A 27,742-nucleotide genomic window follows, 5' to 3' on the forward strand; every position below is an offset into this window, starting at 1 on the left:
AATAAGTATTGGGTGGTGTTAGGTGAAAAGGTGTTGGGTGGTGTTGGGTGAAAAGGTGTTCCAGGGTACAGTGCAGCACAAATACCTTTTTGCTTGGAAAGGGGAAGAGCCAAACATTCTTGGCTCCATAAGTAAGATGTCATGCTAACCTAGGAATGATACTTCCATCGAAGATGCTCACATTTCAGATAGCTAGCAGTCTTCTTGAGGGAAGTATTTTACACTTTCATAACTACCAGTAATGCCAATGGTGCAATTAGTATAAATGCTTAAGGGTTTGGATTGTACAGCTGCAGCCCCATAGATTCGTTGTTGTTGTTGTTAATTGCATCATGTCAACTTTAACTAATGGTATCCCTATGAATCAAAGATCTTCAAGTCACATATCTTAATTAACCCTCTCAGACTATACAAATTCAGTGCCATGGCTTTATTGATTGTGTCTATAATCTGGAATGTGTTTTTTTTTTCATTGTATACTGACCTCCATTTTAACAAGCATTACTGTCTTTTCTAGTGAGTCATGTCTTCTCACGACATAGAAAATGTACAACAGTCTCAATTTAATCATCTTGGTTTCTAGAGAGAGTTCAGGCTTGATTTGATAAAACGAAGCAATTTTTTCTTTCTTTTTTAGCAGTCTATGGTATATGTAGAAATCTGCTCCAGATAATTTCACATTTCAAAACTGTACTAATTTTGTTTTCATGTAAATTTGAAAAAAATACTACTACTTCATAGTGAGTAATAATGTGGAGGATAAATATATTGTCTTATGTTTATCCCTGAGTTACAAATGATTCAAAGTTAAGAATGGGGCCGAGACAACAGAAAGTGAGAGAAATCAGATTCAATCCTGAAAAAGTTATCATGGGGAATAGGTGTCTCCACTGAAGCTTTATCCCCAATCGTTTCGACAACAAGCCACATTTTTTGAAATCCAGTTATCACAGGGACAGAAAGTGAGGTAAAATCTTTTGAATAGGGACACAGACAACAAAACAAATACCACAGAGGTATTAACTTCAGTTGATACACTTTTTCTCCATGATAACTCTTTCATGAGTGAATTTCTCTTGCTAGGGATAGATTTCTCTCACTTCCTGTTGCATTGACCCCATTCTTAACTTTGAATCATGTGCATGTTGGATGTTTGTAACTCAAGGACTGCCTGTATTTAAATCTTTTCCTGAGAACAAGCATACTGAAAAATCTCCATGGTCTATGTGGGTTGATCCAAAGAAATAGAAACACTCACCTGTGATCTGAAACTAGGTGAAATAGCCTTTACAGATTTAATGGAAAACATTTTGGAGATTTTGAGGAGGAGGGGTCATTTGTCTTTTAGAATTTATTTATTTTGTGTCAAATAAATAAGTAAATATTTTAGAATTGGGAGTAGGGACTTACTGAGTCATACGGGCAGTAGATGTCATTCTTATTTTAGTTCCTGCCGCCTGAATTAATGATGGTAATGTTTCTATCGGTAGATATTTCTGTTGGCCATGGCCATCATTCCTACCCTTGCCCTAACATGTCTCCTCAAAGCAATGCTGTGCCAACTATTTAGCATTGCTCTAGGTGTAAAGTGGAGCATCAGGCAACATAATGAATAATCATTCTTCCAAAGAGGCATGGTGGTAGGAAACTGCATGGGTTGAGATGAGGACTTTCTTTGGGTGGATGGAGGGACACCCTCCCTTTCCATGGTCATTTCCAGTTTCAGCATTGGCAAGCAGATTGTTATTAAGTATCCCTACTTCCAAATACTTACAGGTGGAGTCCAAATTACTTTCCCTATTATTATTCAAACATCTGAAGACTGTGCCAAGTGCAAAGTCTACTCAGAAATGCTCTTCATATGTTCTGCGTAGCTTCCTCCCAAGTAAACGTTGCTATAGGATAGACTGTAGAGAGTCCCAGAGAGGGTTGAATTGCAAAAATATTTTGGTGCTCAATCATTTAGCACACTTTTGGTTGATAATGCTTGAGGAAGCTCAACTACATAGAAGTCTTGGTGATCCGCTTTCCATAGCTTAGTCTTGTGGGTCTTGATTCCCCTTGTTCTATGGCCCATGTCTCTCTCTATCTCTGAGCCGATAGGGCAGACCTTTAAAGAGTTACATAACATGGACATATCCATAACAAGTATGGACGGAGGCATTTATTAAACTATCCAAAATGTAATCAGGATGTTGATGTGAATGTGTTTTTCTCTTTTTGTTTCTGGGCTTTTCGTCATTGTTTGATTATGATGATGATGACAATATCAAAAGAAATGCAAGTCTTTGGATCTTGGTGACATGAACAACTTTTCTTCTAGTTCACTGTGATCATCCAATGTCTGCTTTAGCTCAGCAACCCACCCAGGAACCAGATTTTACAATGTGAACCACATCTTCTTTTTCCCGGTCATATTTATAGGCTTTAGGCCCAGAAAAGAAGTAAATGAATCCTACAGAAAGAGGGAGGGGAAAAGAAAGACAAAAAATGAAAAAGAAGGACTGTTATTTTTCTGGTCTGGGACATGTCTAACTCCATTTACAAACTCTACTCATACATTCAATTTACATTTTGCATCTGTTTTCTATAAAAATATCAAGGAATAATACAATAATAAATAGGAACAATAACAGAAGTTATCATTTGAAGAGAAGATAGCATAAGAGCCTCATCATTAAGCAATACAAAACAGCATAGGCCACATAATAATAGCCAATGATACCTGAATTCTACAAAATTGTGAAAAGAACCAGGGTACTTAAAACAATGAAAACACACTTTAACAAGTCTGCAAAAGACTTTCCACAATTTTGAGCCACTATTTAAAAGACAGATTCTTGATGGCCATAGAATGGACCTTTCACTTAAGAAGTGAAAGAACTCTACAGAGAACTTCTGAGGCTTTTAAGGGAGATGTTTTCTGTAATTGGTATAAATAATAACAGTTATATGCAGGGATAAACAGTTCTTTGCACATAAGGGTCAAGGTTTTTGGTTTGCTATTTTTAATTGAAGTTAAGGGTGACTTAGAAATAGGAATGTAATTCTTTGCTAATTTCATTCTCAAAGGACGCAACAAATAATGTAAGCATTTTCCTCTTCTGCTACAAAGTCTTTGAAAATTGTGCAATTTTGGATGGTGTTCACAGTTTAAGAATCATTCTGTGTAAAGCTCACATGTGATGATTTTGTACAGAAAACTATTTTCTGCACAGGAAATGGCCTTTTCTCTGCAAAAAAAAATTTTTTGCCACCCTACTATCTTGCTCAGCTAGTTAGTATCCAGCTGCATTAAATCACTACTGACTGAGAGGTCATGAGTTCAAAGTCAGCCCGGGTCGGAGTGAGCTCCCGACCATTAATAGTCTAGCTTCCTGTCACCCTATGCAGCCTGAAAGACAGTTGCATCTGACAAGTAGGAAATTTAGGTACTGCTTTATGCAGGGAGGCTAATTTAACTAATTTACAATGCCATAAAACCTTTGAGCAGCGTGTGTAAGAATGAAGAAGTACTCCATCAAGGACTCGGTGTCGCAAGTGGACAGTGAAGTGGCAGCTCCTCCTGTGGCTGGAATCAAACATACCCTCATGAAGCCGGAAAGCTGGAATGCTAAATTGTCTCTGTGTCTATATATGTTGTATGTCTAATGGCACTGAATGTTTGCCATGCATATGTGCATTGTAATCCACCCTGAGTCCCCTGCGCGGTGAGGAGGGTTGGATATAAATACTGTAAATAAATAAATCAATTCTGTGCTAAAACCGCTTCAATTAGGAATTTATTCTGTGAAAAACCCACACATTTCTGCGCAGAAAATTACATTTGCTGCGCAAGAAACAGTATTTTTGTGCAGAATATAAGTATGTGTCTTTCTCCAAAGAAAATGCTGTTTTATGTTCAAAACAACCACGTGAAAATTGTGTTAAGAATAGGAATTGAAATGCAATGACTCTTGTCAAAATAGACCACTTTGCTGGTAAAATAACAACACTCATCTACTCAAAATATGGACATTCTCAGATTGCTGCAGACATACATCCATTTATGAAGATTTGTATATTTTTACATGTATTTTGATCTGTATTTGTTTTATTTTTTGTTAAGAAACCTTGAGAATTCTAATGTTGGGTTGAAAGTGGAATATTAATGAATTTATAATAATAATAATAATAATAATAATAATAATAATAATAATAACAACTACATTATTGCTATTAATGCTGCCATGGGAAGGTGCCTATTCTGCAATGGCACAGACTCTCAGAGGATGCCTTTTTAATGATTGACTCTGAGGAAGGATCTGTAAAAAGTAGCAGAAACTGCTCTGGCAAAACAAGACTGTTGTTGTTGTTGTTGTTGTTGTTGTTGTTATGTTTATGTATACTGTGCTTTTTCTCACCACAAAGGAGACTCAAAGTGATATTGGGTGGAACTAGTGTGATTGCTTCATACTTAGGCATTCAAGAGCTAAAACTTATACATTCAAGAGTTTTAACTATGGAATATGATGTCATGCTTTGTTTAGGCCTAATTTAGAAAGAATTGTAGTGTCAGCATGCTGATGGTCTGAAATGCAGAAATAGCCATGGCAAAGTCAGCCTTCCTGTCCTAGGAAGGTTATCAGGTTCTCAGCATTAGAAGCAAGGGAATCAGTCATGTGATGTGTTGAATATTGTGGGTTGCAGTGAGAACTAATACCACTTCCTTGATGTAAAAATGAAAATGATTTAACTTTTGTGATATGGAATAGACTTACCATTCACCTCCACAGCTGCATCTATTCTGCCATTGATTCCTGAGAACTCATCTTCAATGCTCTTTGGGAAATCATTCTCCATTTTCCTCTTTACTTCATCAAAGCTGTAAAGAGAGAGAGGAGAATCAGTCAGGGAGTCGATAGGTCTATCTGTCTGTCTGTCTGTCTATCTGTCTGTCTATCTATCTATCTATCTATCTATCTATCTATCTATCTATCTATCTATCTATTGCTGGTCATTTATTTATGCAAAATGTTCCTGAAATATTAATCCACTGTAATTATTGTTATAGGGTTCCAATCTTGGTTTCAAAATGACTTTCAAGCATATGGAAGCATTGATGTATTGTGTTACACCAACTTCATCATCTAGTTATTACTTTATGTTTACCTTTTCATAAGAAAATAAGAAATGCCTTCTTGAAAAAGGCTAAAGACCTTGTCATACAGGGCTGAAATCAGTGGCATGTGCTGATCTAGTCCTGGTCACTCATGGAGCCAGCTGGCTCCCATCAGACGATGTTGTGCTGGCTCCGTGGGTGAAGGAGGGAAAACACCAATGTATTTTTATGAGAAGGCAATGATACAGGAACCTGTAATATTCATCTCCTATAAAGAAGAGTGTCTTCTTTTCATCTTTTAGGTGGACAGCTGCATCAATGTGGAGCACATTCCTAGGAAACCCAAAGTCTGCAATGGTTCGGGGAGGACCCAGAAATTGGAAACCACGAGTTGTCCAGTAATGAGGGCCTGGGGAACAAAAAATAAACATGACATTAGGTGTGTATGTGTGTGTGCAAAGACATCAATGGATAAAAATAACAAAGCAAGGTGTCATTATAAGAACTCCATAAAAGCTAGCAAGCTCTCCTATGGTATTATGCTAACACTGGACTGAGATAAATTCACTTTTAGTAGAAGTCAGAGAATAAGGGGAAAATTGAGAAGAGATGGAAAGATCTCAAAGAATATTGGTGTACATCTCAGAAGAGTTAAGATAGGTGGATAAGAGTTGAGGAGACTATGGGTTCCTGGAAAGGTTGTTGTTGTGTGCCTTCAGTAGCTTTCTCTATGGTTACCTTAAGATGATTCTATGATTTCTTTTTTGAGGCCAACTGTATGTGAATTACCCAAAAGTCACCTTGTAGGTTTTATGGCTGAATGAAAATTCAAACCCTGTTCTCCAGATGGCAGTCCAATGTTCAAACCACTATGTCATACTGGCTGCTACTGGAAACTACTTAATGTTATTATTGCTGCCCTCCTCAAGACATAAAATTCTTTAAGGGCTGAATACTATTGTATTTTCAATTAAACACCATGGCACTTTCCTTTCAGGCACATTTGTAGCTTGAATTTTCTGATATCTAACACTGGGATAGTCAAGGAAAAGGTTTAGGAATGAAGGATTCTTGGCAAACTTGCTTTTGCTTCTGGCATGAAATTTAATGTACAGGAGGGCTGTCTGCACTTGGGGGACCAGAAAACATGGATCATGGGCTCTGTCTAATGGGCTCCTGATTTTAGCAGACTTCCATTCATGATGTTGTGATTAATCACTACACGTTTCAAATATCTGGCAATGACATATGTTGTGGTATCTGATGCTGCTCATAAGAGCAGTGTAACAAACTGATGAATGAAAAAGTGGTAGAATGAACTAGACCACTTTTCACTTCAGATGAAGTACTGACATTTTTTTAAAAAAAATCTTAGAAATACAAGTTAGAATCCTATTGGTTTACTATGTTGGTGTAGTGGCAGAGACAAGCATAAATCATGAAAGAAAAAAAGGCACTATGGAGGCATAGGTCACTCATAGCCACCAGATTGTCTTATTTATTTATTTATTTACTTACTTAGTATCTCTATATACTGTCTCTGTCAGCCCGCAGGCGACTCGGGTCAGTCTTACTTTCTCTCATGCATGAAAAAAGTGGAAGAGCACCAAGCATCTTCCCTCTCTAGACTTCTGTCACTTCCTCCTATTATAGGCTGAATATCCCTTATCTGAATTGCTTGAGATCAGCTTTCTTTGGATGTTGAAATACCTATGTACATGTATATTTCTGCATAGACATTTGAACCAAGACTCCAGTCTTAGTCCAACACAGTAACCACTATATCACATAGATGTATGTTATCAATATAAAATAATAATGATAATAATAATAATTTTTATTTATACCCCGCCACCATCTCCCCAACGGGGACTCAGAGCAGCTTACATGGGGCCAAGCCTGGACAACATATTACAGCAAAAATAAAACCAAAACATAAGCAACAAACAACAGCATCAAATGAAGAATAATCCTTGGTATTCCTGGGCTTTTTTTCTTTTAAAAAAACACACACACTCCAAAATGAGTTCACCAATGTTTTCAAGGTGACTAACCCTTGAAGAAATAAGCAACTCCTCTATTGGGCACTTCATAGGCAGCATCTACATTGGACATGAGCTGAGGGAAGGAGCTTCCAATGGAGAGTGGCTGGACGCTTGCTTTGAGTTGAGTCTCCCTTCTCCAGAAGAGCCTGTAGAAAGTGAAGGAAAAAAGTCAGACTTGGCCACGGTGGTCCACGCTCTCATTAAATCTAGGATAGACTATTGCAACACGTTCTATGTGGGGTTGCCTTTGAAGACTGTTCAGAAGCTTCAAATAGTCAAATGAGAGACAGCCAGGTTAATAACTGGGGCAGCATACAGGGAGCTCGCAACACCCATGTTGCCTCAGCTCCACTGGTTGCCAGTTTGCTACCTGCCCTGGCCCAATCTACCTGTCTGAACACATCTCCCTCTATGAACCACATGAAGATTAAGATCTTCAGGGGAGGTCCTGATCTTGGTCCTGTCATCGTCATTTGTGTGATTGGCAGGGATGAGAGAGAGGGCCTTCTCAGTGATTGCCCCTCAGCTATGAAACTCCCTTCCTGGTGAGATTAGATCAGCCCCCTCCTTCATGTCCTTCAGAAAGATGGTAAAAAACTGGCTGTGAGACCAAGCTTTGGTGTCCCAATAAGGTAACAATAGGAAACTTTACCCTGCTGACCAGATTCTATTTGAATGATCTGAGATGGTTTAAAGCAATTGATTTTAAAGTGGAGATAACTGATTTTAGTGTTTATGTGTATAGTTTATTTTATGTTCTGGCATTGAATGTTTGCTGTATATAATGTTATGTTCCACCCTGAGTCTCCTTTGGGACGAGAAAGGCAGAATATAAATGCTTTAAATAAATAAATAAATAAATAAATAAATAAATAAATATGAAATGGGGAAAAAGCTTATTTCTATTGTTGCTTTGAAATGATAAAATTACTCACTTTGTTTCCAGGGGGAGAAATTCCAAATCATATAGGCTGTGATTCGATATCAGTTTGGTGGAATGAGAGGCTCCTTACTCTTTCCTGACTGCAGAATGGGTATGGGGCTGCACATGTGTGTTTGTAAATGAGGACCATAGCTATGCCAGAAGGTATTGGATACTTTCTTATGCAATGACCTTAACAATATAGAAGTTTATATCAGTAAGTATTAGGGCTTAAATATCCCAGAAGCACCAGTTCCTTTCTCATAACCTCATAAAGGGTTCATGTGGCATTAAGATATAACATAGATGTGCTATACTGTCTCCTGGAGTGCACAGTTGCACTGCCAATTGGGCAACTTGCACCAAAAGAATGTGCATTTCTATTGCACAACAGCAGACTGGCTCTAAATTCAAGCACTGTGAAAAGTGGCTCTCCTGGCAGAAGCAATTGTGCTTTGAGAAGATCCTAAAGACTGCAATTGCCAGTGTAAGGGCACTGAAGTTGGTGTATGTCATTGACAGGATTCTAGCCTCAATCCCTTGGCTACTGTCCATGGTGGCTGGGAGATTCAGAAAACTGTAACCCTAAAAAGTCATGTTTCCAAGTTCCTGTTATATTGGCAGAACGGCACATGAATGCGAAATATAGATTTTTAATATTGATCCATAGCTGCAGATCTGTAAATGATTCCTTGAAAAATACTGTGTAAACAGTGACGAAGCAAAAAAAGGAACTATTGGCCTTTTCTATTAGACATGAGCTAACTAACTTTCAATCTGTCAAGAAAGCCAAGTCATTCCAATACAGGAAGAACATAAAAGGAACACCTCAGTGAATCATGTTCTTCGGAACCAAAACGCCATGTGAAGCAATAAGCTTAGATCACAAGGATACGGAGTCTGAATTAAATTCCCATGTTTGGTTAGCAAATCCAGAAACTATTTTTAAACAAATCAGCAGACAAAGGTTCTATACATGCGTGACCGCATTTCTGTGTATGAACCCACGCAATCTCTTCGATCATCTGGAGAGACCCTGCTCTCGCTCCCGCCCCTTTCGCAGGTGCAATTGGTGGGGATGAGGGAGAGGGCCTTCTCTATGGTGGCCCCCCGACTCTGGAACTCACTTCCTTAGGATATCAGGCAAGCCCCTACATTGGCAGTCTTTAGGAGGAGCCTGAAAACGTGGCTGTTCCAGTGTGCCTTCCCTAAATAAGGAAATAATCCCCAGCAAAATGTCCTCAGAAGGACTTAACTACTCATTGGGTTGCTCTCCCTTCATTTCTTTAAAAACCCTCCTACCAGATACATCCTTCCTCTGTTCATGCCCAGCGTTTATTTTTTAAATTTCAAATTATTACATTTGGCCCGGCCATAGGTTTTTAAATCCTTGTGCATTACTGTTTACATGTGAGTTATATTAATTGTATTGTTTTTGTTTATTGTTTTTTGTTTTATTGATGTGTTGTCGGGCTTGGCCTCATGTAAGCCGCTCCGAGTCCCCTTGGGGAGATGGTGGCGGGGTATAAATAAAGTTTTATTATTTATTTATTTTCCTGGATCTTGCATGAATATGCAATAACATGGATAACAGTGAGCCCTCTTGCAGTGAAGATCTTCTGGTTCAATGAACATCATAGTTATAATTGAGGATCTAGAATATGCCTAAATACTGTATGACATATTTTGTTATATATCAGTCGTTCTCAGCCTGTGTGTCCCCAGGTATTTTGGCCTACAACTCCCAGAAATCCCAGCCAGTTTACTAGATGTTAAGATTTCTGGGAGTTGAAGGCCAAAACATCTGGGGACCCACAGGTTGAGAACCAAGATTGTTTTCTGCTGTCTTGGAGACTAGGATGTGGAGCAATGACTTCAAACTACAGGAAAGGAGATTCTACCTGAACATTAGGGTGAACTTTCTGACTGTGAGAGTTGTTCAGCAGTGGAACTCTCTGCCTTGGAGGGTAGCGGAGGCTCCTTCTATGGAGGCTTTTAAACAGAGGCTGGATGGCCATCTGCTGGGGGTGCTTTGAATGCAATTTTCCTGCTTTTTGGCAGGGGGTTCGACTGGATGGCCCATGAGGTCTCTTCCAATTCTATAATTCTATGATTCTATATATGGATAAATGAAACTGGGTTTCTGTCAATGGATATCGGGGTCATACTATACCTTTCAGAAATTGAAACTACTAACAATTGGCAGATTTCACAAATTGGAGATCTTACCTATCTTTGAAGAAAAGAAGTTCCTTGCCCAGCATGGTGACAGCATCAAATGAAAATCTGGAGTCACAGTGGTCCGGAATAGTTGGTGCTGGTGGTTTGGGCACAGGCACATGTGGTACTTGGGGTACTCTAGAGCTAGTTAGCCGTGACCCTGAAATACCACATGCAAAAATATTTGACCAGGAAGTGAAATTTAAGGCAACACTGATGAGCAATTTAGGTGAGATCAACACAGCACGTTTCTAAGACTGGAAACATTTAAAAACTTAATATGTTTTTAAAAAAAAAAAAGGAAAGTGGCCAGACATCAACATCCTATTTTAATTTTTGGAGTTGTAAGTCTTTGGGCAATAGCTCAGGGTAATCTGTTTTACAAAGAAACCACCTTTTTCCCCTAAATAATTCTGAGCATGGCTGCCCTGCACAGGCCTGGGCTGAAATAATAGCCCTGGAGTCTATAGCTTTGTGCAATACTAATTGGGCATAAAGTCACTGAAGACAATGGGACATGTGTATAATAAAATACACACAGGGTATATTTTATTATACACCTAGTTCAGCAATTGATTCTGAACCTGAGTTTCACACAATGAAGCTTATTTGAGATACTTCGAGGCATTTACAGAACTGTGTAGAACCAGCTTTGTATTGTGGTTCATGATCTAGGACTTTGAGAAGATTGGTTTTGCAGCTATAGAAACCCACTTGGTGACCTTGGGCAAGTCATGCTATTCTTGGAGGGAGCCAATGGCAGACCTTCTCCAGAAAAACCCTTGAATAGAGTCATTACATATTGGTGACCACATAGCAGTAAAAATAATAAAATAAGGGCTTTCTTAAGAAATCGAATGCATTTGTGTTGGTTCCATTTTTTGTTTGTTTTTGCAAACAAGGAGGAATGACAGCTACTTTAAATAATTGCTCCACTTTATGTGAACATATATCGTCTGGATTTGCATATTTGGGTGTTTTGAAATATTCTTGATTTTGTACCCATGGACATTTATATACTCAGCAATATACCCCAGATTAAAACATTGTATTTTCCAGAATTGTGCAGGAGCAAACTGGGCAATAGGGAAACAGGAACCTGCTCTTTAGAACTCTAATGTGATAGCGTTCAAAATGAATGGGATGACATCACCACACTCTGAAGCTATGAAAATAGTCTAGTCATATGATGGTGTCACTGAAAGCAAATGTGAGTAAGAACACTGGAACCAATACAACACAGGCATGCTTCCATGTTGGAAAAATGCTTCCACCCCACTTGTGAGTGGGGCCTCCACTGGAAGTCCAGCAATGTTGTGGGATGGGTAGCATGCCCATCCATCACTGGACTGGTGGGGAAGCATCTAGATGCTTCCTGAGCCCCTTCTGATGAGGTGGTGAATATTAAACACTTCAAATGATAAGTTCATCAGAATATTAATTTTACAGAAGTACTGTTCTTTTTTCTCCTGGGTCTGATGAATAATGCAAATAATATTTCTAAATGGTGCAAAAATGAAATATTGCAAAATTCAGCCAATTTCCAATTAGTATCTAAATTGAAAATCTAAATCTAAACATGCCCTTTCAAAAATGATGGACATTCTCAGGTCTTATCATCTATGTATCAGAGTATGCACATTTTAAATAATATTTTGTTTAAATTAAAGCTGTGAAAACCAGATGAAGGAGCATCAACAACTTAAAATCTGCAGATAACACCCTTATGAGTAGCAGAAAATAACAAAGACTTGTAATGGCTATTGAAAAATGTCTAGGAAGAAAGTGCAAATGAAACAATACAGTTGAGCATTAACAAAATAATTATAATAACCATAGATGATTTACATAATTTTGAAGTAGATAATGAAGTCAATGAAGTCGTCAGAGATTTTCTAAACCTTGGCTCAGTCACTAATCAAAATTGAGATTGTAGTAATGAAATCAGATGAAGACCAGGACTTAGAAAGGAAACCATGAAGGAACTAGACAAGATCCTGAAGTATATATAGATACATCAGGATTGCCTGTGTCATCTTATTTTTTATATCTATTGAAAGCACATTGAAGAAAGTTGATAGGGAGAGAATACATTCATTTGAAATGTGGCTGCTGGAGAAGACTTCTGCAAACACCATTAACTGCCAAAAAGTCAAACAAATTGATCTTCCTAGAAGGTAAGATGACTAAGATTGGGCACATCATAAATATATAATATGGCTCGTTAGGAAAGACAGTTATGCTTGGCAGGGTAAAAGGTACCAAGAAAAAAAGGCTGCATTCCAGATGGATAGGCTCAATCAAGAAAGCCATTGCCATGAATCTGCAAGAACTGAGCAGGGCTTATGATAATAGGTAACTTAGAGGTCTCTCATTCCTAGGATTGCGGTAGGCTGAAGTTGACTTGATTGCCGTTAACAACAACATAGCAATTGCTAAAATTTAATGAACTGATATCTAAATATTCACAAATTTAGATGCTATGAGAGAAAGATGGGGTATACATCCAATTTTTTTCATGTCAGGAGCAACTTGAGAAACTGCAGGTCACTTCTGGCCATCTGCAAGGACATTGTCCAGAGGATGCCCAGATGTTTTGATGTTTTACCATCCTTGTGGAAGGCTTCTCCCATGTCCCCAGAGGGAGCTCATCCATGCTCTTCCTGAATTTGAACCTCTGACCTATCAATCTTCAGTCCTGCTGTCACAAGTGTTTAACCCATTGCACCAGCGGGAGATAAATGCAATTGATAAATATCAATATTCCGAGATTTTTGAAGGATCATGGTATTAACAAACCGATGCCGAGGAACCCTACAAAATATTGTATAGAATAAGTTTAATTCATGCATGCATACCTATCAGCATCCAGTCAAAATTTGCATGTATGGATTAATGTCCATTATTGCCCATAGGTTACGCATGACAAGCAGAACTTTCATATCACCAAATACAGCCCAACTTCTAAAATAAAGGCCGTTCACATATTAAACACACATTATATACGGCGCAATTAAGTGATGAAAGTATCCATATTTCATATTTATTTATGACTTTTGTATAGTGTCCAGCTAGAAAATGTTGTCAGGAAAAGTAACATTTATGAAGAAAAAAAAAACCCCAACAAACCAGTAACATTGGATTTTGCGACCAAATTAAATAAACAGGCAAGCTATTATTTTAATAGTCTTACCATATAGTGCCTGGATTCCTTTCACATCGTCTTTGGGGAGTTGGAAGCCAAATGGATGTTGATATTTGTATGTTGGATACATCAAAGCTGATGGATCAGCAGAATGAGCAAGACCCAGCGCATGACCGAATTCATGAGCAGCAACAGTGAACAAATTAAATCCTGTGCAATACAAAGCAATGTTGGTACTACAAGAAGATGCTTCTGGACAAAACATAAACACAACATGCAATTCATGTGATGTTTGTGTCATGTTGTCAACATTAATAGTTTCCATAGACATTGTGCCACCATGGTATGAAATGACTGTTGAATATCTGATAGATTGCTCTACAAATAAATAGTTATTTTCTTTATGAGTGCTAATGATCAATAGATGTTTTTGTAATGACTCAGAATGTAGTACCACTTAGGCTGGGGCTGAAAACAATGTTCTGCAAGATATATGTGTGCCAAGATGCAATTTAGTATCCAATGAATGTTTATGCTAGCTCAGAGTGTGCACGGTGACATCTGCCAATCCTTCGAAATTGCATAACCCTCAATTTTCTAAAAAGATTGGCACGTTTCTGGCATTTTTCGCTCTGTAACCACACAAAAAACCCCACAAACACATGGAAGCAAACAAAACTACCTCAACTCACTGATATCAATTCGTAAATCCTGTCCAAAGCTTTGCAGAATTACTTCTGTCCACCATTTTGAGAGGGACTTTGAAAAAAATTGAGATATTGCAGGAGGCATTGTGACCAATGCAGAAAAGTGAAATCTTGCACTTTACTCAATTGTATACTTCCTCAGGCATGTAGCCGGGGGGGGGGGGGGGCTCGAGGGGCTTCAGCCCCCCCCCCCCGAAATTCTCATGGTGGTTCGCGAAAAGGCCTTACTGGTGCATTATTTAAACTGTTATGTTTATTCATATCATGATCTGATCACCATACTCAATATATCCCATATGCATGGGGGTATTGGGGTAATGATACAAAAGGTTTGCTAGGCTAGACCCTCTTTCACTCAGACTCAGCCCCCCCCCCAACCCCCCCTGAAAAAAATTCAGCCCCCCCCCCCCCCGAAACGAAATCCTGGCTACGGGCCTGTACTTCCTGCAGTGGTGTTTTAATTGAGTACTATCCTTACTAACCTGTCCAAACGGATTTTCCCCTAAGAACCATCTCAAAGTTTAAGGTTGTCCTGGGAGGCCCTGCTCTCGGTTCTGCTTTCTTCGTAGACACAACTGGCGGGGACGAGAGACAGGGCCTTCTCAGTGGTGGCCCCTTGGCTGTGGAATTCCCTCTCCGGGGATATTAGATCAGCCCCCTCCCTCCTGACCTTCTAAAAAAGAGTGAAAACATGACTGTTTGATCAAGCCTTTGCAGAACCTATGCAATAGACAAATACAGAATTATGTGCAAGGACAAATGGAACGGCCCAGATTATGAATATGAATAGCGTGGTTTAACAGTGATGCTTTTAAAATGTTTTGATGTATTTTATAATCCTATTTAAATGTTCATTTTAATTTTACATTGTTTTTAATGGCATCGACTAGCTGGCTATGTTATAAACCCACCTTGAGTCCCCTCTGGGGTTGAGAAAGGCGGGGTAGAAATGTTGTAAATAAATAAATAATACAGTTTAACTTATTTTTATAGTCTGCTTTCAAATAAAATTTACATGGTTTTAATTCTACAGATTACCTAATTGTTTATCATAGGCTTAAAATAGCACTGGTTTTCACATTTTAAGCCCTTTGTGGGCGAGACAACGACCCAAATATAATGCATTTTGCTATTTCTCAATGCTGAAGGCTCAAGAGTTTGAGTAATGGTTTCTTCAGAAATATGACATGTCCCTTTTATATTCATGTTGAACTATATCTTAGTTATTTTTGTCATGCCTGATTAGTTTGGTACACGCTGTGCCTTCTGGACATTTTTTGCGGTCATTACATGGCTTTACTCATACCATTCATCCCCATTGTCCATTTCTCTGCGTTGTCAAAATGAGTGTCTCCACCCAGTCCTTCCCCAGGTGCAAAAGCATGTGCGAGAGTCCCACGAGGCCCATCAAATGGGTAGGAATCTCCATGATCTAACAGAGAAGAACATAATGCCATGTTACAATCAGAATCATAGAATCATAGAGTTGGAAGAGACCTCATGGGTCATCCAGTTCAATCCCCTGCCAAGGAGCAGGAAAATCACATTCAAAGCACCCCTGACAGATGGCCACTCAACCTCTGCTTAAAAGCCTCCAAAGAAGGACCTCCACCACACCCTGGGATATGTTCAGGTGGAATCACCTTTCCTGTAGTTTGAAGCCATTGTTCCACATCCTAGTCTCCAGGGCAGCAGAAAACAAGCTTTCGCCCTCCTCCCTGTGACTTCCCCTCACATATTTATACATGGGCCTCATCATGTCTCCTCTCAGCCTTCTCTTCTGAAGAGAAGCTCTTTAGGCCGCTCCTCATAGGGCTTGTTCTCCAGACCCCTGATCATTTTAGTCGCCCTCTTCTGGATGCATTCCAGCTTGTCAACATCTCCCTTCAATTGTGGTGCCCAGAATTGGACACTGTGTGATTTCAGGTGTGGTCTGACCAATGCAGAATAGAGGGGTAGCATGACTTCCCTGGATCTGGACACTATACTCCTATTTATGCAGGCCAAAATCCCATTGGCTTTTTTAGCCGCCACATGACATCGTTGGCTCATGTTTAACTTGTTGTCCATGAGGACTCCAAGATCTTTTTCACACGTACTGCTGTCGAGCCAAGCTTCCCCCATTCTGTATCTTTGCATTTTATTTTTTCTGCCTAATTGAGTATCTTGCATTTGTCCCTGTTGAACTTCATCTTGTTAGTTTTGGCCCATCTTTATAATCTGTTAGGATCATTTTGAGTTCTGCTCCTGTCTTCTGGAGTATTAGTTATCCCTCCCAATTTGGTGTCATCTGCAATCTTGATGATCATGCCTTCTAACCCTTCATCTAAGTCATTAACAAACCTAGCACATATATAGTAGCCAAAATATAAATTGCATGATTTGCACAACTGTGAGTTTTGGACCCCTCAAGGTCACAAGATGTGCGTATTCAAGGCTTTGAAAAGTTGCTGCTTTCGGAGCTAACTGGGTGGCTCTAGAAATGGTTGGCCAGAAGATTATCCTTTCAAACTGCTGGTTGTTGTCATGAAAATTGATAATTATTATAGCCCTCTCTTCCAAATGTGTCTTTCATCAGATTTTTTAAAAAAATACTATAACTGAGATCTTAACCCAAGGACTATGACGGTGGAGCTGCATCCCTGACAGGATATGCAACCATGTCAGAGCATTGTGATGCTGTCCAATGGGCAAGATGTTTCATTGTGCCAGGCTCATTCAAAAATAATGATTTTTTTCTCAGTATATATTTATTCAAAATGGGACTCCTGTTTGTAAAGAGGCACCCTGGAGAATGTTCCATTATACCGCAGGGGCTTTCATTGAAAAATTGGCAACTAAAAAGGAGGAACATTTTAATGGCTAGACCCAAGGCATCCATCTACTGTTGTTAGTTTTGGATTACCAATGACCTCAGTCTCTAATGGGGTCCATAGCCTCCTTTTTTTCTTGCATTGCCATTTCACAAGGACAGCCTGTCCTGCAAAGTGCTGTGCCACACTGCTCATTCTACTTGTCCTGCTATTATGGCTCCATAATGCTCCTCTCTAGGAAATATGTCTTTTGTGCATAGTTGCAATTCTATGAATTGGCTTACTATTTGTAAATTCACAGCAGGATGCTAGCCAATGTTATATTCTCTTGTTTACTTTTGGCTTGTTAACTGCTCATAACTCTGCCTTTTTTGGAAAGCTCTGTAGTTTCTGAAGCTATGTATTATTCTGTCTTGTGCTATCCCATCTTTTAAAGCTATGTAACTTTTATATAGCCTCTTCCCCAGTGGTGCAGTGGGTTAAACTGCTGAGCTGCAGAACTTGCTGGTCGAAAGGTTGACGGTTCAAATCCGGGGAGAGGGGTGTGCTCCTGCGGTTAGTCCCAGTTTCTGCCAACCTAGCAGTTTGAAAACATGCAAATGTGAGTAGCTCGATAGGTAGCGCCTTGGCGAGAAGGTAACGGCACTCCATGCAATTATGTTGATCCTATGACTTTGGAGGTGTCTATGGACAACACTGACTCTTCGGCTTAGAAAAGGAGGTGAACACCTTCCCCCAGAATCAAACATGACTAGACATAATATCAGCGGAAACCTTTATGTTTACTTAAACTTTATATTTGTACAACATTCAGGAGTTTGTGTGTGTGTGTGTGTGAGGGTTTTTTTTTTTGGAGAGCTCTGTAGCTTTCATGGGAAAACTACAATTTCCAGAAAGCTATGCTGTTTTTAAGAAAGTTCTGCAGCTTTCTACAGAAAGGTATGCTGTTTCCTGTCATTGTGCAGGAAAAATTCTAAAGTGTTTCAACACTTCAGAGGGAAAACTGTATTATCATCTGTCATCTCCAGGGAATGGAAAAATCTAGAATTTCCATCCCTAAGTTGAACAGGACCAGAAACAGAAGCAAAATTCTGTAAATAATGTCTTACATTCCTGATAGTTTTTTCTTTTGATCTCATCACACTCACCTAAAAGTGTCCTAGGAAGCTTTCACCCTGTCTTCCAGATGGAGCCCCACGCTGGCTATCACACAACATAATGTGACTTCTGGCGGTGACCCCACCTCAACCAGGGTGCAGTGAGAACCAGAAATAATTATTATTGGAGGTTTTCCCCACAACAGGGGAGGTTTCCTATGTTGTGTTGGCTCCAATGGAGCTAGCACAGGTCCTCCACAGAAGGGCGATGCTTCCCTTGTGTGATAGGGAAAGTATTGCCAATAGGGAGCTGCATGCAGGGTGACACATTCACCCTGCTGCCCCCCTCTTTACCTGGCCTTTGTGATGAGGACCTTTCAAGTTTAGCAATGAATACCTATTTAGTATAAACACCATGCTTTATATGAATGTCATTGTTTTACCCAGTTAATCTCGACAGATACATGATCTTACCCTAATAACTATAATGCCAAAGCATTTAGCATCAAATATGGTAGGCTTCCATTAAAGCAATTACCTCCATTTTCAAATGAAATCATAATATCTGCTTCCCCTGTCGTTGTCTTTACGAAGTTCAAAGGGGCAGCAGCGCTCCATGCTTTCAAACCCATCTCCACAGCCTTGTCCACTTCCGCATGACTTAAACTGGGAGTATATTTTTTCACTCTAGAGAGAGAAAAGACACATTTCATGATCTCCATATCCAAGATTTCACTTTTTCACTTAGGGTCTCCTGGATCCTCCTGATACTTCCATTATTTGAAAATAATAGGATTTGCTATTATCTACAGTTTCACAGATATACACAAAGTCCAGAAATATATTTCCCATGGATATCGGGTATGATTTATCATGTCAGGAGCAAACCAAACGGTTGTATTGCATTTTTTAACAAACAAACCCCAAAGTTTGCAAGCTTGGTAGTTGATGATGCAAAATGCAATAACGACTGAATGGTAACCCAACTAGAGACCCTTCCAGACAGGGCCTATATCCCAGGTTTTCTGCTTTAAACTGAATTATATAGTCCACATTGCCAGATAATCTGAGATAAACAGAAAACCTGGGATCAGATCCTGGGATACAGGGCCTGTCTGGAAGGACTCTTGGTAGGCAGAAGTCTTTCTACTAAATTCAAAAGAAGAAGAAAAAAAAATATTGTATTTTCTCCATACTTATGAGCATCCATTAAAAATAATGTTTGGATGACCGTGGAATGATGATGCAAATATCCCCTAGAATGCTTTTTTTGTGACAGGTAATCTCTTTTTCAAGTTGTTTTTAATAGACACTCATTTCAAGTTAATGAACAAATGACCACAGTTTGTAGGATCAGTGAAACAGCCAGAAGTAACTCTGAAGAATGTGGGCTACTATAATATAGGGAGGAAATGTCTTCCTTGTCCTGTATGAATAGCACTACTGTTGGTACCGACACATCATATTCCACTTCTCATCTCAATCTCCACCTTATCACATTGAGAAATTTTCCAGTCGTAGGACAGTTCACCTTCTTTTCAAGCATGGAAAGGCAGTGAGCTCATCACATGAGTTATATTATTTATTGCCATCATGCCTAGCCCTCCATGGTTGAAAAGAGGCTGAGGTGTACTGAAAGGAAGGAACTTGAACAATCTGACCTCATCACATTGAGAAATGTATCCCTCGTAGGACACTTCAGCCTTTTTTATCATCACATGTTCCAGGGTTGAAAAGGGGCAGACGTATCCTGAAAGGAGGGAACTCTGAACAGGGGTCAGTAATTTCTGTTCAGAGCTCCTACCTCTTATCACATTTTACTCCCATCTTTACAACTGAAAAACAGGTGGGAATTTTATTGTTTATTTATTTCCTATATTTATACCCTGCCCTTTTCACCCCCGAGGGGAACTCACGCCTATTGATTAACACACGCCTATTAAAATCAGAGTCTAAAATCCAGTCTGGGTCAAATCATTGCCATAAGTGTTAAAATCTTCTTTTACTTGCTGCTCACTGATCGAACGCTTGGTGTTATGCACGCTTCCTAATCCGCAGCAATGGAGCATCCACATCTCCTCGGAAAATACTGATCATCTTCACTGGAGGAGGCCTGTGTGTGAGAGAGTATGTGTGAATATATGTGTGCACGAGAGCTCTCTCTTGATGTGATTCTGATATGATTCGGTGGTGATTGTATTTCAATAAATGTTACATGAATAGTGTTAAAACCAAATTTGGTCTCTAAAGTGTCTCATTGATCTAAACTACCTTACTATTCCTTGAACACTCTGCACAAAAGAACAAGAACATCTTTGGGTTCATAACATTGGTCCCAAAGCCAGGTCTTGATTTTTCTTCTAAAAGACAGAAGGGAACGGGAACCATCTAAAGTTTTCCCATCCTGTTTCATTGCCCAACCATCAGCAGTTTCTTGTATCCTATGGGGTTTGATGCAGAACAATACAAATGCCATGAAAAGCAATGATTTTAACCTGGATTGCTGTCTCTTGCATCCTCTGGAGTCCCATGCAGATAAGTAGGAGTGCGTGAGAAGCTGTCTTGTCTGTTCTTAAGATGAAAAGATGAAAAGCACATGTCTGTGTTTTAGATGGATTAGGAATCAGCTGGTTTTCCTTGTAATAGGCAGTAAGAGCACCTAGAGCTTTGGAGAGTTTCTGCTTGACCATTTCAAAGCTCCCTGCTTGAGTGGCGATGGCACGATTATCAGTATAGATTAAACCCACTGTCCCTTCTGGCAATGGCTGGTCATTTACATAAATGCTGAACATTGATGGAGTAAGCATGCTCCCCTGAGGCAGGCTGTTCTTCTGTTTTCACCATCTGCTTCTCTGGCCATGGAATTCAACAAAAAAGCTCCTGTTTGTAGCAGATTTCCTATGAAGCAGGTGAGGTGGTAGTCCTTTGTGATATTATAAGTCTTTCTCAGGAGAAGGGGATGATTTACAGTGTCATAGGCTGCTGACAGGTCTATGAAGACAACTCCTGTGATCTGCTGCCTTTCAAAACCATCTTCTATATGCTGGGTCAGGTTCAACACTTGCGATGTGCAGCGTTCTCCTTTCCTGAAGCCAGCTTGCTGTGGAATCAGACATGGGTCTATTTTTCTATAATTCTATGCAAAATAAACCTCTTCAGAACTTTGTAAAGGTGGCATAACAAGGAGATTGGTCTATAGCTTTTTGGATCATTACGGTCTTTGCCTGGTTTCAAGATGACTATGACTCTTGCTTTCCTCCAGATTTTGTGGATCTGACAGGATGCAGTGCAGTTGTTCATCACCTTCAGCAGCCACCACCTTGCTTTTGGACCAAAGTTCTTAATTTGTTCCATCCGTAGATCATCCAGGCCAGCTGCTTTGCCATTTTTACATTTATTGAGAGCCATGTCTAATTCAGTAGATGAATTGGGAGTGGAAGTAAGGGTCCCAAGAATCTATAGTGAAACTAGTTCTTTTCCAATTGTTAAAAAGTTCTATAAGTAGTGAGCAGGGATATGGCTGCATTTTTGATAAAAAGTCAGAAGAAAAATGAATTGTGATAAATTTTGAAAGGATCTCTTTCAAGTTGGGGAATTGGCATTGGAATGGCAAAGACTGATCAATGCAAGCAGGTTAAAGGGGCTCAGGATAGGTCAAAACATCCAAATGTCAGTTGTACAGTCATATAATGTGTTAATACTGACTGACCAAGAAACTGTTCTTATGATTGTGAAAGACAGATTGAGAAAAATGTTGAAGGAGTGTGCACATACTTAAGAAAAATCAAATTCCACATTGGACATAACTGGAGTGTGGTGATCTTGAGTTACAGATAATTTAATTATATCTAGAGATCTGGGAGTGAGGAGGTCAAAAGGATGTAACTGAGACACATTTCAAAACTAAGATAATGAAAGGTAACAAAACTACTTTGGCTGGAAACCTGTTGGTTATATTCAGAGATTTTGGCTAGTACCCTGTTCAGTAATTATGATGTTGCAAGCCTAAATTGTAATTATGCTAATTTATGTTTACAGTTATTCCATTACCACAGTGTAGAAAATATTACCCATAACCTACTTTTTGCGGGTTAAGCCCCCCTCAATTCAGGGTGTGAGTGATATGTCCAGTTCTCTTTCTATCAGGTTGCTATGTGCCCTGTTAGGAGAAGACTGGATGTGTCATTGTTCACTGATGTGTTCTCCAGCAAATTGGAGATTCTCCCAGGCCATACCATCACTCAAAATGCCCTAATGTCTAGCTTTTCATGATGTATACTTATCATATTCAATATTCCTATAATATGTGGCTGAGCAGTTTCAAACTCTCGTTTCATCTCTGATCATGTGAACAGCTGAACACCTTTATGGCTTGAGTCCAGTTGAGTCACAAGCCACAGAGCTACTCAAACATTTCCTCTGCCCATCCCAAACAGAAAAAAGTGTCTGAGATGAAATGTAGCCTGGGCATTCACCAGAAACACTTATATCCTGATTGCAGGCTTTCTAGAGGTATATGGGTATGCAAATCCACAACCAGCCTTTGATCATATTCAACATGGCTTTTCTTAATCCACTGCCCAATACAATGGCAAATCTACTCTTCATTTTAGAGCTGCTTATCTTTCAGGTGTTTCAAGTTTTATGGTAGCCTTCTTGAAGCCTGCCATTTCAAGATTCAGCACCAGATGAATTCCTGTATTACTCAGAAAAGCTGCAGGAGAAGCAGTCATTAAATCAAGAATGGATTTGCTGCCCCATGACAATGGATGTGCTTGTCAGCCAGCACATCCATTGTTCTGGTAGGGCATAGAGGTAGAAGGAAAACAATATAAAGATCCACGTGGAGAGTGGGCCTGGCATTATTGAAGTGATCCCACATGACTTCAATAATGCCAAAGACCTAATTCATAAACAACCTGTTAGTGGCTTACACATGCATAAGTACAGCTTTTTGGACAGACTGCAGATGGCTAGTCTCTTGCCCTTATATTCTATCCTAAGTCTTTTCATTAGCCTGGTAGCCATCAAGCCTCAAGAGGGATGCTGGTGATCCTTCTTAATAGAGGAAGGAAAAAGATAGGATTCAGACCATGAAGATCCAACTGCCTTGTGTTCCTTGAAGAAGGAAAAAAGAAGGAATGAGTGGGTGCACTCCATTTGAGAGTGCACCTCCATTTCCCCCCACAACTGAGCTAAGAATAGCTGCTTCTCTATGATGATGATATCTAATCACCTCCTCTGTTTTTCCTTTCCTATTGGTAAGAGCAGTTGGAGGCTCTCCTGGGCCTTGGCAGTTGTCGAGCAGTGGGAGAACACAAAACTGTGTGTGCAGAACTATGTGCACACAGAGGATTTCTTCTGCAGTTGACACATACATCTATATGTATATGGGTCATATGGATAATTGTGTATGATGTGATGCAACTCTACTACATTTCAATTCTAAGACATGCTTCTCCCTCCCATATAAACATATCTAAAAACAGGATACACCAAAGATTTGAGGGTGTTTTTTATACATAAATGAAGCTGGGTTTTTTTTCCCGTTGGTGGTACTGAAATTAACGTGTGTCTTACAATCTTGTGTTTTCTTGGAGAGGCTGCTCCCCCAAGTGGTGAATGAAGTCTCATTTTAAAAGCATGCCATTTCCCAAACTCATTTCAGCCATTTGATTTTGCAGTGCCACATCTCAACTTCTTACTAGAGACAAACCACAGAGCATCCAACTTACTGTCATGCACTCCCCTTGCATGCATACAGTGTGCTGCAAAATACATTGCCAGATGCCTGCAAAATGCCTCTCAACATCGTCTATCTTTTCTTTCCAAAACAAAATTTTCCAAATTGGATAAGGAACTGTTTGACTTGCCCAATGTTTGGGGAAAGTGACATTATGAGGGATGTTGAATAGGATTGTGGGATAGAAAGCATGCTTCCTTTCAAACATTTCCTCAAATATGATGCTTTGGATAATAAACAGTCAACACTACATCATTACAGCCATTTCTAGTTATCAAAAGGAAAGATTAATCTGTCTCATTTATCTGCAGACATCTTCCAATTTTTGCTGTGCATTCTCTCCTTGCCTCTCATGAATTTAACACCATTGGAATTAGGTGATTTCAAATGAAACTGACTCCTGAATGCCAGAGACATCTTACTTGGCTATAGAAATAATGCAGTGTTAGAGCACACAATCTTACTAAGTATCCTCTACTTGTTTAGCTTTCAGTATCCTAGATATTTCCTAGATATTTCCTTCCACCACTTTATCTCATGGATTGTACCGTTATAATATGAATGAGAGGAAAAATCCTTCTTCCATTTAACCCCCCTACCATATTCTCAATATCTTGGCAAATAAATCTTTTTCTTTCTTTTTCTCACAAAGAGGCACACGCAGGACATACAAAATACATGTATAGTAAAACCCTCATATCCACAGGGGATACATTCCAAGACCCCCACATGGATACTTTTAATGATTGATAATAAAAATGTTTTGAGTATACTTGGGCCAGAAACATATCATAGGATAGCACCAGAGTGTCTAGCGAGGCCCACAAACACTTCCAGAACAGAGAGGGAATATTCTTTGGAGCATGGACATGTGAAACCATAAGTATAGAATAGCCAGAAAATAATTTTCAACATTAAAAAGTGAATAGAGAGGAACAAACAGGCAAAATACTGACTGGGATACTTGGGGGACTAATAAAAAATGTATGTTTTTTTCTGGAAAACTAAGCAAAGGTTTCATTTGCATGTGTGGCTGTAATATTTCTAAAGCACTTCAGATTAAGATTTCTAAAGCGTTTCTGTTACTGATGGAAATGTGCTCAGGTGCTAGTCACTAGCCTAATAGCAATATATTTTATTGGGTTTTATTATGATTTGTTTTATGACAGAATGCTTACATTGCTCATTTATTGTTCAATTTATTGCTTATTATTAGTTTTGAGGTATCGAATGGTTGCCTTCATGTTGTAAGCCGCCCTGAGTCCCCATAGGGAGATGGGGCGGGATATAAATAAAGTTTGATTGATTGATATCATATCTGGTTTATTCTTCATTCATGACTGAATGTGGGAGCATCCTGCTTTAAGTATGACAAAAAACTATAAAAAAAATCAGTGATGTTTAGTTATCTTTTAATATTTGCTAATATTGCTTAACTTTCAATTGGTATCACATATAGTTTGGGAATTGAGGGTACTGAAGCAAAGCCCAATCCTACAATCTAAGTTTTGATAATGAACTCATCCATACTTGAAATTAAAAAGTGGACCAGACTCCACACCTGCACTACAAAAAGTACCAGATGTGGATATCCCACATCTGAACAGTGGGAAGAAGTGAATGTTTAAATATTCTGTTCATTGTCAACTCATTACCTGTATGTCAATGTATTTTTTTTCCATTTTGGTTCCCCTGGGAAAAGTCGATAGTTTGCTATATCAGGGACACCACATCGAGGCCTCTTTATAACATCCATGGTACTGTAGTCCAGTTTCCCAGTGACACGTAAGCCAAAGAATGCCTGCATTTGTTGAACCTTCTTTGTCATGGAATCACCACTTGTAATTTCGCCAACTAGGTGTCCTCCTTTTGGTGTGTAGTATTTGTCAAGGTATTCCTAAAGGCAGAGACAAATATATCAGGAAGAGAAGATCTGTACCTCCAAAAGGGAAGATATCGTTTTGCAAAAAAACATTTCCTGATTCCCAAAATTTGTTGAATTAAAGAAAGAATGAGAAAGGTTACTTTTTGGGACTATATTTTTTAGAAACCATAACTATCAGGTCAATTGTTCATGCTGGCTGTGACATTATGGGAGCTATAGTTAAGAGGCATTATCTCTGGGCTTATCAATGGCCAGAGGCTACAGACTAATACTGGTACAACTACACAATATAGTAAGATCTGAAGTAAACCCTCAGTTTGTCTCCATGTTGTTGTTGTTGTTTATTCGTTCAGTAACTTCCGAATCTTCATGACCTCATGGACCAGCTCACACCAGAGCTCCCTGTCATCTGTTGCTACCCCTAGCTCCTTCAAGGTCAAGCCATACCATTCATCCATCTTGCTTTGACTTTTGGCTCATGTAGGGATGAGAGACTTCCAAGTCACCCTATAAATACTCCTACTCAGATCTTGTAGATTTGGGGTGGTGGCTTCTTTTGTTGTTGTTTCTTCATTCAGTCACTTCCGACTCTTTGCAACCTAATGGACCAGACCACACTAGAGCTCCCTGTTGGCCGTGGCTACCCCCAGCTCCTTCAGAGTCAAGCCAATCACTTCAAAGATACCATCCATCCATCTTGCCCTTGGTCGGCCCCTCATCCTTTTTTCCTTCAATTTTACCCAGCATCATTGTCTTCTCCAAGCTTTCCTGTCTTCTCATGATGTGGCCAAAGTACTTCATTTTTGCCTCTAACATCCTTCCCTCCAGTGAGCAGTTGGGCTTTATTTCCTGGAGTATGGACTGGTTTGATCTTCTTGCGGTCCAAGGCACTCACAGAATTTTCCTCTAGCACCACAATTAAAAAGCATCAATCTTTCTTCTCTCAGCCCTTCATATGGTCCAGCTTTAACAATGTGGATCTTTGTTGCCAGTGTGATGTCTCTACTCTTCACTATTTTATTGAGATTGGTCATTGCTCTCATCCTTTTTAGGAGTAAACGTCTTCTGATTTCCTGGCTGTGTCTCCATATAAACCCCAAAAACTGAAATTGTTAGTGTTTAATTCACTTCGAGAAGCAAGTATCAAAAGGTAAGTTCAGTTTCTCATCAGCTTCTCTTTACCACAAGTATTGGCAGTTATAACCTGATAGCAAAACGTCTTGACACACATCCAAATTCTTACTATGTTAGGTGGATCGGAAAGTTCCCAAACACAACTAGGCTGGCTTACAACATTCTGAAATGAGTGCGGTTATACACAATATCATTTAAAGAGCCACATAATTCTATCACATCCAGTCTAAAATCATCTAACTTCATTGTTGAATATCAGTTTATATTAGAAGATTCCATCTAAGCAGTTGTTTAAATAGTTTGAAGGTACCAGAAAATTTATCTTGAAATCTAAGAATGGTCAGAACTAGTTAGTTCTTGGAAGCCAGGGCATGCCAGGTGCTGTAGGCTATATTCAGGGGACGGCACTAGCAAACTACCTCTGAATATTTCTTGTCTAAGAAAGTACTATGAAATCCATGGGGTTGCCATAAGTTGACAGGCAGCTTTACTCATATTATCAGAGTGTTCTTATAAGAGCAACAAAGCATATATTTGAGTAAATACCAATCCCATACATATTTTACAAAGCCAGGAAATTAGTTTTGGTCATACCAGTTATAGGCTATTAGGAGCTGTAGTTCAAAAAAGTAACATTTTCTAATTCTGAGTTGGAAGCTAAACCTCACCTAAGTCCCAGGGAGACTTAATGCTAGGTAACTGGGATCCTAATCTGATTCATTAATTTGTCATTAGTTCAAACCATCACCTACCTGAGCTGTATAGAAGTCTCTCCAGCTGGATGTTTGTGACAATGCAAAAAGTGCAGGGGCTGCAGCCGAATAGTTCAGAGAAATTAGTAGAAGTAAAGGTGGGCGAAGCAGACCAAAGAGTTCCATTTCTTCCTCAGTGCAAAGGGCGACTTGACAAGAGCAGGCAGGAAGACCCTAC

At 39.3% G+C, this 27,742-nt stretch overlaps 1 protein-coding gene across 1 annotated transcript; it reads right to left on the minus strand.

Annotated features, from left to right (window-relative positions):
• Positions 1-1,929: 1,929 nt before the first annotated feature.
• Positions 1,930-27,742, minus strand: MMP20 (matrix metallopeptidase 20). The gene is made up of 10 exons (XM_060771050.2): positions 27,565-27,742; positions 25,449-25,690; positions 18,589-18,737; positions 15,447-15,572; positions 13,482-13,643; positions 10,298-10,448; positions 7,156-7,292; positions 5,354-5,510; positions 4,761-4,864; positions 1,930-2,455 (listed from the first exon to the last, which is right to left on the minus strand). Exons 1-10 carry the CDS (start codon positions 27,688-27,690, stop codon positions 2,355-2,357), a joined length of 1,455 nt encoding a protein of 484 aa, XP_060627033.2. The 5' UTR covers positions 27,691-27,742; the 3' UTR covers positions 1,930-2,354.

Source organism: Anolis sagrei, chromosome 3 (genome assembly GCF_037176765.1).
Source record: "Anolis sagrei isolate rAnoSag1 chromosome 3, rAnoSag1.mat, whole genome shotgun sequence".
NCBI classification, from domain to species: domain Eukaryota; kingdom Metazoa; phylum Chordata; class Lepidosauria; order Squamata; family Dactyloidae; genus Anolis; species Anolis sagrei.

Bases quoted from the DNA above. Each gene is read 5' to 3' on its own strand.
- MMP20 (XM_060771050.2), bottom strand. From the start codon at position 27,690: ATGGAACTCTTTGGTCTGCTTCGCCCACCTTTACTTCTACTAATTTCT. The intron at 25,691-27,564 runs GTAGGTGATGGT...CTCTGCCTTTAG, and splicing joins GAGACTTCTATACAGCTCAG to GAATACCTTGACAAATACTA. The intron at 5,511-7,155 runs GTTAGTCACCTT...TTTGTTCCCCAG, and splicing joins AGTTGCTTATTTCTTCAAGG to GCCCTCATTACTGGACAACT.